The sequence below is a fragment of the Mobula birostris genome, chromosome 11 (genome assembly GCF_030028105.1).
Source record: "Mobula birostris isolate sMobBir1 chromosome 11, sMobBir1.hap1, whole genome shotgun sequence".
Classification (NCBI taxonomy): domain Eukaryota; kingdom Metazoa; phylum Chordata; class Chondrichthyes; order Myliobatiformes; family Myliobatidae; genus Mobula; species Mobula birostris.
The window spans coordinates 18,356,159-18,370,002 of record NC_092380.1 but is presented as its reverse complement, the minus strand read 5'-3'; the positions used below and the strand labels follow the sequence as shown (position 1 = coordinate 18,370,002).

Below are 13,844 nucleotides of genomic sequence, written 5' to 3'. Positions count from 1 at the left end.
TAGCATCTCTGGATGCACGTATTCAGTCTTGAAGTGGGTGAGCTGCAGCAGCAGAACACCACGAACATACACTCAGTGTCCACTTTACCGGGTACCTACTATACCCAATAAAATGACCATTGAGTGTATATTGGATGATGTCTCTCCTGGCTTGGGAAAATAAGAGCCACTGTCTCAACACAAGAGGTCGAACGTTTCGGGAAAAGGTAGAAGTAATTTCATCTCCTAGAAGATGATGACTCTTTGGAATTCTCTACACTAGAGAGCTGTGGAGGACCAGTTGTCGGAGTATATTTGGGTCGCAGATCGATAAATATTTGGGTATTCAGGGAATCTAAGGACACAGGAAAATTACATTAAATGCTGAAGGGGTCAAGTGGTTTATTCCTATCCCTGTTTATGATTTATGTTCTAAGTTGAAACCTAGCTATGTGTAAAAATGTAAGTAATGAGGAGCTTGGTACACTGAAGTTTTAATATCACCCTCTTTGCTGTCTCCACTCCCACCTTCTCCCCTCCCCACCTGTCTCCCAGCAATATCCTCCCCCCTTCCTGATTCAATCCTTCACCCTTCCTTGGTCCCTCTCCTCTTTAAACTGGCTATCTTCCCTCTCTACACCCAATCCACTCACGGGGTTTCGACCCAAAATATTAAGCATTCCTCCTCCCCCGACAGATGCTGCTCAACACACTGGGTTCCTCCAGCAGGTTGTTTGCTGCATCTTCTCAGATAGAGTGTCGCAGATTCTAAACACGGTCTGCATGAAAAATATTTTCTGCAGATTCTGCACCCGCCCCCCCCCCGCCCCAAATGCTCTAACTAGTCATCTTGGACCTGTGCCCTCTGGTTTTAGACAGTGCATGAGGGAAATTTTCTCATTATCTACCCTATCTATGCCTTTTTTGTGTGCGTTGCTTGAATTTCCAGCATCTTGCACATTTCCTCGTGTCTGCCATCAGGTTCACAAATAGTTATTACTCCTCAACTATCAGGCTCTTCAACCAGAGGTGATATCTTCACTTGCCCCATTGCTGAACTGTTCCCATAACCTATTAACTCACCTTCAAGGACTCTTCGTCTCATGTTCTCAATTTTTTTTTTCTCAGTTCAAGCTGGTAAAACCTGAAGTACGGGCATAGCCAAGCACACACGCATTTCTCAACTGCTAGGAACTTTTGGACTATTCTAATGGTGTTTAGTATTGCAGCTTCTGAAGATTTACATAGATATTGCCGTGTAGCCCTAATTGTTTAATACTATTGTGTAGTGTTTTTGAGATGATAACAGCTGTAGATATTACGATTGGGACACTGTAAACCCTGTTCATGTTCTATAGTCTTTCAATTTATTATTATTATTTCTTTTTTCCCTCTTTCTTTATGTATTTGCACAGTTTGATCTTTTGTTCTTGCATATTGGCCGTACTCCATCCTACTGAGTGCGGTCTTTCCTCGATTCTATTATATTTCTTGTATTTACTGTGATTGCTCACAAGAAAATGAATCTCAGGGTTGTACATGGTGACATACACAGTATGTACTTTGGTAATAAATTTACTTTGAACAGGGTCCCTGAAAGGTGGGGATGTAAAAGGGCAGTTATTGTATCTTCTGCAATTGCATGAAAAGTGCCATGAGAAGGGTTGTGTTTGCTGGAAGTGAAAGAGCTTTGGAGGTTGACGGCTTTGCGAAGGGAATGGTCTCTCTCTACTGACACCCTTGTGGTTCTCTGCAACTACAAGCTTTCCTGGTATCTCACCTCCACATTAAGTTTGAATATATTACAAGAGACAGAAGAGTGGGGTGCTTTGGGATCCTTTGGACTGGATGCTCAAGGTAGAAACATTTCATTTAAAGAGGATGTTTGAGGGTGAAGGGATCAGGGCAAAACTAGTTACGTTTTGAATATTGCTTTCAATTCCACTTAACAACTAATGCTGATTTTCTGCTTTCAGCTTTCTACAGAAAGGAAAGAAAACACCTTATCAAGACTGCCACCAGATTCACCATCCAAACTGAAGAGTTTAGAAAGCCAACAGGAATCCATTACAGATCTGCTGGAAACCGAGACCTGCCAAAAGGACGAAGAGCCAGCCAGGTCCCCTGGTGAGAATGGAGCCATGTGTATGAATGATGAGCAAAACATTATCAAATGCTGTGAATGAAATTCAGTGGATTCCTGTGAATTAGAACACCAATGGGACCAGTACGTTTTGGGCCAATTAAGCAGTTGCCCTAAATAGCTGAATATTCATGGAAATAGTCAAAAAGGTATAAAAAAGATGAACAACACACATAAAAGTTGCTGGTGAACGCAGCAGGCCAGGCAGCATCTCTAGGAAGAGGTACAGTCGACATTTGGGGCTGAGACCCTTCGTCAGGACTAACTGAAAGAAGAGCTAGTAAAAGCTTTGAAAGTGGGAGGGGCAAGGGGAGATCCAAAATGATAGGAGAAGACAGGAGGGGGAGGGATGGAGCCAAGAGCTGGACAGGTGATTGGCAAAAGGGATATGAGAGGATCATGGGACAGGAGGCCCAGGGAGAAAGAAAGGGGGAGGAGAGAAGCCCAGAGGATGGGCAAGGAGTATAGTGAGAGGGACAGAGGGAGAAAAAGGAGAGAGAGAAAAAGAGATATATAATAAATAATGGATGGGGTACGAGGGGGAGGTGGGGCATCAACGGAAGTTAGAAAAGTCAATGTTCATGCCATCAGGTTGGAGGCTACCCTTTTTTTATCGAAAAAGACGAATTATCATTTAACTGAGTAACATGTTGTGTCTTTAAATGAAATACAGGACAAGTTAGAACACTACCTTTGCTACTACAGTACTATAAAACTGTGTATTAGTTCCTAATAGTTATTGATGGAGGAATTCATCTAGTATATGGTGCTGTGTTATTTTGATTGTCTGCAAATGAACACAATCAGCACAAACACCTAGTGCAGATAATGGACTGCCTTCATACAATGTTTTAGACAACTGCATCCTCCAAATCCTCATTTTCATTGTAACATTCAGGATGATTGTTGATACCTTCAAATTCTTCATAGTTCCACTTGTTGAAGTAGTGAAGTTGATTCACTTTCACCCCCGGCTGTCTCTAGCACCTCCAAGCATGAATGCTTGAAACTGCAGTGAACAAAACGGTTTAGAATTTCCTTTTGCAAACAAGAGAAAATCTGCAGATGCTGGAAATCTAAGAAACACACACTAAGTGCTGGAGGAACTCGGCAGGCCAGGAAGCATCTATGGAAAAAAGTACAGTTGACGTTTCAGGCCAAAAGCCTGGCCCAAAACATCGACAATTTACTCTTTTCGCTAGATGCTGCCTGGCCTGTTGAGTTCCTCCAGCATTTTGTGTGTGTTGTCTGAATTTCCTTACTGCTTATTTCTCACCAACTATCAGTGATGGTAGGGGTATGGAGGGCTATGATCTGGGTGCAAATCAATGGGAGTAGGCAGTTTAAATGGTTTGGCACGGACTAGACGTGCCAAAGTGTTTCTGCACTGTGCTTTTCTATGATTCCATGACTCTATAACAAAAATTACTGTTTTTAAAACACAAACACATGCAGCTGATGATATTTAAAGACATTTCAGTCCAAGCATGATGTAGTGTCTAATGGTCACACAAGTGCACATGATTGACACTAGTTAGAAACTGTTCGGCAAGTCTCCTGCCCCAATTAAGTGGCATTGTGTCCCAAATAAATGAAGGGAATCCCCCCCCCCAGCTATTTTTTCGATTTGTTTTTGTCTTTTAAGAGTTGTCCCAAATAGGCAGCTTCCCCGACTAACCAATGGTCCAATTAACCGGAATCCACTGTATTTGCATTTCGTTCTGAGGGTGGTTCATGTTGCAAAAAGGAATGCATCGAGTGTGCTTTCCATCGGGGTGAGATTGGGTTGCATTGGTGCTCTGTGTGCATGTGTGGAAAAACCCCATGCACAAAAGCACAAACGTCCTCTGCGTGTGAAAGAGAGTAAATGCAGTCTCATGGTATCAGGTATAAAAGAGCAGTGTGATAATTGTAGAAGACTAATCTTCATTGACTGGCCGCTGGTGGAGTGACATCAGCACTGGACTTTGAGGTGGCTGGTCCTGAGTTCAAATCCAGCCAGGTCAGAAGAAAATCCTGGCAATTTACTCTGTGTCATGAAAAACCCCACAGACAACTTCAGTAACCATAGGGTCGCAATGAGTCAACGGCACTCAACAACAATCTTCATTCGATTGATCTGTAGCCTGCAATCTTCCTCACCATTAACAACACCACCACCTTCTGTGTCATCAGCAAGAATATTAATCTTACTTTCGACATTCATATCCAAATTGTTATTATATATGCGTATAGTAAGCAGAGAGGGTTCCAGCACAGATGCCAGGTTACACAGTCCTTGAAACTTACAGAGTTATGGTCACTATTTCAAAATGCTCTCGCTCTCACACTTCAATCACTTGCCTGGTTACTTTCCCTCTACTATTGCCCCTTCTCCATCGGACTATCTCCAAAAGGCTCCAGTGAATATTCCCTTTAAACCTTTTAGAGTTTGGCCATGTCAGTTAATATTGAGGCAGTTAGAAGTCCTTGATATTTTAATTCAAATACTCATATACCTCCCAGTAATTTGTTTGTGCATCTACTCATCACCGACTTGTATTGTGATACCAGCTCCTCACTCACAATTCCCTGGTCCTCGTTTACTTGGACATTCTAAATCTTAGAATATTGGGTTACCAGTCCTGCGTTTCTTTCAATCATACCTCTGTGGCAGGAAAAGTATCATATTCCATGTGCTGATCAGGGCTCTCAGTTTAACATTTTTACCAGTCAGACCCTTGCATTAAAATAGATGCAATTTCACCTTCCGTTGCTCCCGTGTGATTTATTACACCTCCATCTGCTTTGTACATTGAACTGCCTCCTTTCTTTATTTCAATGTATCCATCCCACAAAGGGACACATATTTTGTGCCCCATCCCCTGTTGTTAGACTAGACCACCAGATATTGGAGCAGAATGAGGCCACTCGGCCCATTGAGTCTGCTCTTCTATTCCATCTTGGCTGATTTACTATCCCTCTCAACCCCCATTCTCATGCCTTCTCCCTCTAACCTTTGATGCCCTTACTAATCAAGAACTTATCAACCCCCACTTTAAATATATCCAGCGATTTGTCCTCCACAGCCATCTATGGCAATGAATTCCACAGATTCACCATCTGGCTAAAGAAATTTGTCCTCACTCCACGAACATCCTCTCCACGAACACTCTGTCTAGGCCGTTCAATATTTGATAGGTTTCAATAAGTTTCCCCTCCCCCCCACCCCCATTCTTTGAAACTCCAGTGAGTAGATGCCCAGAGCCATCAAACGCTTCTCATACATTAACCCTTCCACTTCCAGGATCATTCTCGTGAACTTCCTCTGGATCTTCTCCACTGCTAGCACATGTAGTGTGTTCTTAGATAAGGAGCCCAAAACTGCTCACAATACTCCAAGTTTAAACCGTCCCTAACAGTGAAAGTGAACCTCTGTGCAAGGAAATTGGATCATTCCAGGTCTGATGCAACCTTTCCAACTTGTACAGGTTCCACCTTCCCCAAAGACAACCCCAGGGATCTAGATATCTAAACCCTTCCCTCTAGCTATATATCTGACCTATAATTCTTTCAGAAGCATTGATATTGGAACTAATCCAGAGATTACGACTTTAATATCCCATTCTTCAACCTACTACCTATCTCCCAAGTGGCCAAGTGGTTAAGGTGTTCGTCTAGTGATCTGAAGGTCGCTAGTTTGAGCCTTGGTTGAGGCAGTGTGTTGTGTCCTTAGGCAAGGCACATAACCACACATTGCTCTGCGACAACACCGGTGCCAAGCTGTTTAGGTCCTAATGCCCTTCCCTTGGACAACATCGGTGGCGTAGAGAGGGGAGACTTGCAGCATGGGCAACTGCCGGTCTTCCATACAACCTTGCCCAGGCCTGCGCCCTGGAAACCTTCCAAGGCGCAAATCCATGGTATCGCAAGACTAATGGATGCCTATATAATCTCCCTAAATTTGTGTTGCAGGGACCTCAACCACTTTTTAGCTTTGCCACTGTACCATTGTAGACCATAACATCTTCATTTTCCCCTTCAGAGTGAACTGTATCTATTTTGTGCTATCATTGACCTTAATACAAGGGAAGTAACTCATCATTCTGGATTTGTGCCATAGCACCAAAGTACCCATCTATTACCCTCACTATCAAATCCTCAGCGATACAACTCACTCAACCTTTTTCCAGCTTGGTGTAACAGTTTTAGAGTGAGATGCAGTCCCTGCCTGCCTCCCATCCTCTACCTGGATGTCACCTACTTCTTCTCTGAATGTCTTTCCTTAAAATGCCAGATGACCACTTCCAAAAATATGCTATCCTTGTAATTTAACCCTTGCAAACTCCGCAAAACCAGTGCTTAAAAGTGGCTCAGCTGGAGACATTTTCCACTGATATTTTCAATGGGATTGATCACCAACATAAAAGACAGCTCAGAACTAGGCGCTCATTAGAATCTGTGCACCATCCGCAGCAGCAGAAATGTACACCACAACATTTTATAACCTTGTGCCTGGCATATCCTTGTTCAACCATCATATCAAACCAGAGCCTATGGGAAGCACAGAAGACCAGGAGCAGTACTGAGTCTGTGAAAATGAGCTCTGAAAGTGAAGCTGAAATCAGGACAATAATTGACAGAGATAGGTGATCTCACAACAATTAGATCAGCTTGAACCTCGCAAATGACTGTACTGCTAGATCCATCTCTAACCACATCATTAAGTTCACCGATGACACAACAGTGGATGGCCTCATAAGCAACAATGGTGAGTCGATATCCAGAGAGGAGGTAGAACAACTTGTGGACTGATGCGAACACAACAACTTGAGTCTCAACATGGACAAGACCAAACAGATCATTGTGGACCTCAGGAAGTCGCAAGCGAATCACTCCCTATCGCACATCAACTGCTCCTCTATGGAGAGAGCCAGGAGCATCAAGTTTCTTGGCATGCTCATCACGGTTGATCTCACTTGGTCCTTCAACACCACCTCTTTAGTCAAGAAAGCACAGCAGCGCCTCCATTTCTTGAGGAGATTGAGGCAAACAAGGCTTCCTGCCTCCATTCTACCAAAGTACCATTGAGAGTGTCCTGACCAGCTATGTCACCATCTGCTAATGAAATTGCAAGGCATCTGACTGCAAGGGCCTGAAACAGATTGTGACATCCCACTGACTGGGGTCTCTCTTCCCCACCCCACCTCACCCCACCCCAATATACCAGTGTTTGCAGAGCCCTCAGCATTGTCAAGGACCCCTTCCATCAGCCCCACAGTCTCTTCGATCCCCAACCATCTGGCAGAAGGTATCACAGTAGAAGAACAAGGACTACTACACTGGGTAACAGCGATTTTCCCCAGACTGTGAAACTTCTGAGCACCCTTCTAACACCTAGTACGCATTATTAATGGAAATGCCATTAGCATTATACTGTTGTATATCTAACTTTGGCCACTTTATTAGGTACCTCCTGAGTGTGTGTATGTACGTATCTGCTGTTGTGGCCCATCTGCTTCCAGGGTCAATGTGCTATGTGTTCAGAGACGCTCTATTGCACACACTGTTGTAACGCGTGCTTATTTGAGTTATTATCACCTCCCTATCAACTTGAATCAGTCTGGCCATTCTCCTCTGACCTCTCTCATTATCAAGGTGTTTTCATCCACAGATCTGCCATGCTTTTTTTGTTGTTCATACTATTCTTTAAACTCTAGAGACAGTTGAGCATAAAATATGCCAGGAGATCAGCTATTTGTGCAATACACAAACCATCTCATCTAGCACCAACAATCATTCCACAGTCAAAATCACTTAGATCACATTTCTTCCCCATTCTCTTCTTTGGTCTGAACAACTGAACCTCTTGACCATGTCTGCATGCTTTTTTTGCATTAAGTTGCTGCCACATGATTGGACGATTAGATATTTGCATTAACGAGCAGGTGCACAGGTGTACCTAATAAAGTGGCTACTGAGCGTATATGGTGCAGAAATGTTTACAATGCTGTGGAAGAGGGGCTTGTGATAGTAGAAGGTTAGCGTGGGCTGAATGGCTTCCTGCTGTGCTGTGACCGCTCTACAATTCTGTGATTCAATCCTTGTAGACTCTGAGCCATCGGTAAGCAGAGTGATTGTGAGAAACTCCGGAATCAGCCACATCCCCCTTCAGAAAGAGGTGAGCCACGTGCATACGTTCCCACTACCAGCCCACCACACCACACCAGAAGCATTTTCATGTTCCTGTCCCAGCCAGACTGGAAGTGCAAAACTGAGAAGATGTTATGAACATCTGAACATCCAACAAGCCATTCCTTCACCATTTACTTATCCTCTTACCACATCCCAGAGTTTTTCAACCATCTACTCTTCCAACCTTATGGTCTTCCAGTCCCACTCTTCATGCTCTCTTGCTATGACTCAAATCCAGCTCTCAATCCCGGTCTCCCATCGTCTCTCCATATCCCTCAAACCTACCATCTCACCAATCAAGCTTACCTACACATTTCCATTCCTCCCATAGATCTCAAACACACAACCCCACTATTCACCATATCACTCAATGCCACCAGTCCACCTTCTCAGATCATTCCTTAAATCAAGCTAATCACCTTTCGCCTGATGAAGGGTCTCGGCCCAAGACGTCGACTGTTTACTCTTTTCCATAGATGCTGCCTGGCTCGCTGACAGACTCCAGCATCTGTGTGTATTGCTTCAGATTTCCAGCATCTTCAGATTTTCTTGTGTCTCCGTCACCCTTCACCATGTTGCCCAAACCAATCCACCACAATAACTAATCTGTTAAATTCACCCCAACAATGAAACCTGCTAATCCTGCAGCTGATGACATGCCTCAAGTTTATCTATCTACCTACTCCCCAAATCGCTCAGTTCTGTATCCTGTCATTGTGTGAGTTAACCCTGAACAGTGACCATCAAAGCCCTCAGCCACACAAGTTCATCTCATTATATCTAGTAACACTACCAAACCAGCTACTAAATAACATTCCACCAAACCTAGCCCTTTATCTCTCAATTCTTTTCATACCTTCAATCTGTTTTTCCATCTCTCCACAGTATCCTTTTATCATGATCTTTATCCTACTCCTTACCTATCCATCAGGCTAATCTCCCACCCACCCCTGCCTCACCATAGCTCTGACTTCTCCCTCTCCCATTCCTCTCAATCTTCCCTCCACCCCCAAATATCTCCACTATCAGGTCTGGGGATTTTTCAATCCGCGGGCTCTTTTAGGAGTCCAAGGATGAGTCGAAAACCTGTTGCTTTACGATTGTTTATTTGAAGTTTGAAGCTAAAGGAAAGAACATAATGAAAAGACAAAGACAAGATGATATTTGCAGTATCTGACATTTTCATACTGAGATAAAGCCACATTCCTGAGATAAGTGAAGAGCCAATGAGGAGAATGAAAGATGATAAATCATTATGAAACTAAGGAAAGAACCTGATAAAAAGACAAAAACAAGATACTAAAACAAGAACAAAGACAAGATGGCAAATTTTGCAGAAACTGGCACTTCTATACTGAGCTGAAGCCACATTTTTAAGACAGTGAAGGGCTAATTATTAAGACAGTGAAGGGCTAATTAAAACACTTTAGCCAATGAAAAATAAAAGATGATAAACTGTTATGTAACTGTTATATTGCATTGCCACCAATAGGTGGAGTCTAACACCAGTTATTGTGAAAAATACAAGTTAAAACTACACACACAAAATACTGATGGAACACAGCAGGCCAGACAGCATCCATAGGAAGAAGCACACCTTACAACACCCCCCCCCCTTCTTTCCGCAGGGATCGCTCCCTACGCGACTCCCTTGTCCATTCGTTCCCCCCACCATCCCTTCCCACCGATCTCCCTCCTGGCACTTATCCTTGTAAGCGGAACAAGTGCCACACATGCCCTTACACTTCCTCCCTCACCACCATTCAGGGCCCCAGACAGTCCTTCCAGGTGAGGCAACACTTCACCTGTGAGTCAGCTGGGGTGATATACTGTGTCCGGTGCTCCCGATGTAGCCTTCTATACATTGGCGAGACCCGACGCAGACTGGGAGACCGCTTTGCTGAACACCTACGCTCTGTCCACCAGAGAAAGCAGGATCTCCCAGTGGCCACACATTTTAATTCCACGTCCCATTCCCATTCTGATATGTCTATCCATGGCCTCCTGTACTGTCAAGATGAAGCCACACTCAGGTTGGAGGAACAACACCTTATATTCTGTCTGAGTAGCCTCAAACCTGATGGCATGAACATTGACTTCTCTAACTTCCGTTAATGCCCCTCCTCCTGTTCTTTCCCCATCCCTTTTTTTTATTATTTTTTATTTTTTCCTTTTTCTCTCTCTCTCTTTTTTCTCTCTGTGTCCCTCTCACAATTACTCCTTGCCTGCCCTCCATCTTCCTCTGGCACTCCCATCCCCCTTTCTTTCTCCCTGGGCCTCCCATCGCATGATCCTCTCCCTTCTTCAGCCTCGTATTCCTTTTACCAATCAACTTTCCAGCTCTTAGCTCCATCCCTCCCCCTCCTGTCTTCTCCTATCATTTCGGATCTCCCCCTCCCCCTCCCCCTCCCACTTTCAAATCTCTTACTATCTCTTCTATCAGTTAGGCCTGACGAAGGGTCTCGGCCCGAAACATTGACTGTGCTTCTTCCTATGGATGCTGTCTGGCCTGCTGCGTTCCACCAGTATTTTGTGTGTGTTGCTTGGATTTCCAGCATCTGCAGATTTCCTCGTGTGTCCAAGTTAAAAGCTCCATAATTGATTATGGTTTGATCAAAATCTGGAGACATCTACATCCTAATGACAAAGATTATTCCTTTTATTCTCATGTTCACAAAAGATATTCGAGAACCGATTATTTTATAGCTGATTTCCGATTTTCATCCAAAGTCCAGAAATGTGAACATGACGCTATCGTTGTTTCGGATCATGCTCCTTTAAGCTTAGCTTTTGAATTGCCTTGGCGTTTTCCAGAAAATTTATTACAAAGTTCGGACTTTGTCAAATTTATTGAGACTCAGATAAAAGATTTTTTTTCTTTTTAACAATACGGGAGATGCGTTGAAATTGATTATATGAGATACATTTACAGACATCCCACCTCTCCCAGAAGTTCCGGGAGTCTCCTGCATATTGATAGTGGCTCCCGATGCCCGGAAATTATATACAATATCTCACAAATCGATTTTTTTGAGAGAGAGGGAGAGCGAGCATCCTGATTGGTCTCTCTCCGTGCTAGGTAGACCTATCAGTTTTCTCTGTGAGCGGGCTTTACAGTCGACCTCAAAAATAATGACAGTGTTGCTCGCTGCACTGTTTGCAGCAGTGACTTTTCTATTGCCCATGGTGGGTTAAAATGTAAAAGACATGTTGAGGTGAGTTTAACAGGTGTCATTCATTCATTAGCATAGCAAACGTTATTTAAACTAGCTGTCTAGCTGCTAAGGAGCTACTCTATTGATGTCCTATGTGATGACGCCAAACTCCCTGTAGACTTGCTTAAAGTTGTAACAGAATAAACAAAATAATATATGTACATATTTTAATGTCACATTTTCTGCATATACCGAACTTGGTTTACAGATTAGACAAAATCACTAAACAAAGTATTACATACGCCCTTGGAGGTCGACGGGGTGGGGTGGGGGGGATATGGGGTTGCGGGAGGCGGGGCTGCTACTTCCCTGAAATGAGTTTTTGTAGGGTGGGATGTCTGCATTTAAAGCATATTTGTGAGATCAGATAATCTATTTAGCTAAGCTTAAGAAACAGACAGAAAATAGAGTTAGATAAGATTTCAAAACAAATTAAAGACTTGGATAATATTTATGCAATCTCTCCTAACATTGATTTATTTAAACAAAGGGTTGAACTTCAATCACAATATAATTTACTATTAACTTATCCTATTGAAACAAATTTGCTTAAATTGAAAAGTCAATTTTATGTGTTTGGAGATAAAAGCAATAAGCTATTATTATCCCAATTAAAGGCAGCTAGAGCTAAAAGACAAATTTTAAAAATTCATAAGGCAGACGGTAGTTTAGCTTGTAATTATGAAGACATTAATAAAATTTTTCAAGACTTTTACAGTGAACTTTATAAATCTCAGTTTCCAGCTGATCCTTCTAAAATGAATGCCTTTTTACAAAAGATTGATTCTCCTAGATCAACAAACTCTTGATACTCCTATTACTGAAAAAGAAATTCAGAAAGCTATTCTTCCAATGCAATCTGGTAAAGCTCCTGGATTGGATGGTTTTTCTGTAGGATTTTATAAAAAATTTGAAAAATTGCTTTCTCCATGTATGTTAGAAACACTTAAAGATTCTTTTTTTGTTAGGAGAGTTACCTCCCACATTTTATGAAGCTTCTGTTTCTTTAATTCTTAAGAAAGATAAAGACCCTACAGATTGTGTTTCATATAGATCTATTTCATTATTAAATGTGGATGCTAAAATTCTTTCAAAAATAATGGCTAATTGACTGGAGAATATTCTAGCTAAAATTATTTCTCAAGACCCAACAGGTTTTATAAAAGGCCGTTATTCCTTCCCTAATACTTGGAGACTGTTAAATGTTGTATACTCATCCCTTTCTAAGACTCCCCAATGTGTTGTTTCTCTTGATGCTGAAAAGGCGTTTGATAGAGTTGAATGGAAATACTTATTTAACGTTTTAGAGAAATTCAACTTTGGTACTAATTTTAATAAGTGGATTAGAATGATATATAAAAGCCCTGTTGCTACTGTTATTACTAATAATTGCAGATCTTTTTTTCAACTTTCGCGAGGTACGAGACAAGGATGTCCATTAAGTCCCCTGTTATTTAATTTGGTGTTGGAACCCTTGGCCATTGCACTTAGTGAAGCTAAAGATATCCGTGGAATTTTCATAAATGGGACTATTCATAAGATCTCCCTTTATGCTGATGATCTCTTAGCTTATGTTTCAAATCCTGGAGAATCCATTCCTAGTTTATTGAAATTATTAAATGAATTTGGAAAGTTTTCGGGATATAAACTAAACCTTTATAAAAGTGAATTATTTCCTCTAAATGATTCTGCTTCTATATATGATGACATTCCTTTTAAAGTTACGGACTCTTTTAAATATTTAGGTATTATCATCACTAAAAATTACAGAGACCTTTATAGAGCTAATCTGGTTCCTTTAGTGGATTTTATGAAGCAATTATTTTATAGATGGAATCCACTTACACTTTCGTTAGCTGGCCGAATTCATGCAGTTAAAATGATAATTTTACCAAAAATTTTATATGTATTTCAAAATATTCCTATTTTTTAAACTATGAAGTTTTTGATCAGGTTGATTCTATTATTTCACCTTTTGTTTGGAATAATGAAAGACCAAGAAATGGAAAATATCATTTACAAAAATTAAAAAAGGATGGAGGTCTTGCTCTGCCTAATTTAAGAATGTATTATTGGGCTGTTAATATACGTTATGTATGTTCTTGGTTATATTGGACTGATAAAAATGAACGACCACCTTGGGTTGATTGGAATTGAAAGCTGTGAAACAGTTTTACTTAACTTCGTTATTAGGAGCTTCTTTACCTGTACAACTGGCCAAAATTTCTAATCTAAATTTATATCCTATGATTAAGCAGTCATTATGAATTTGGTACCAGTTTCATAATTTTTTTAATCTCAAAAAATTTAACCTTCTTAATTTAATTTATCGA

At 41.6% G+C, this 13,844-nt stretch overlaps 1 protein-coding gene across 4 annotated transcripts in view; it reads left to right on the top strand.

The window, feature by feature from the left end:
- Positions 1 to 13,844, top strand: part of LOC140204898 (protein FAM227A-like) — an 84,167-nt gene that overhangs the window by 49,920 nt on the left and 20,403 nt on the right. For all 4 annotated transcript variants that reach the window (XM_072271821.1, XM_072271820.1, XM_072271819.1 and 1 more), the window contains 2 exons: positions 1,956 to 2,106; positions 8,212 to 8,282. In XM_072271821.1, coding sequence (XP_072127922.1) covers positions 1,956 to 2,106; positions 8,212 to 8,282 — 222 coding nt within the window. The remainder of the gene's footprint in view (positions 1 to 1,955; positions 2,107 to 8,211; positions 8,283 to 13,844) is intronic.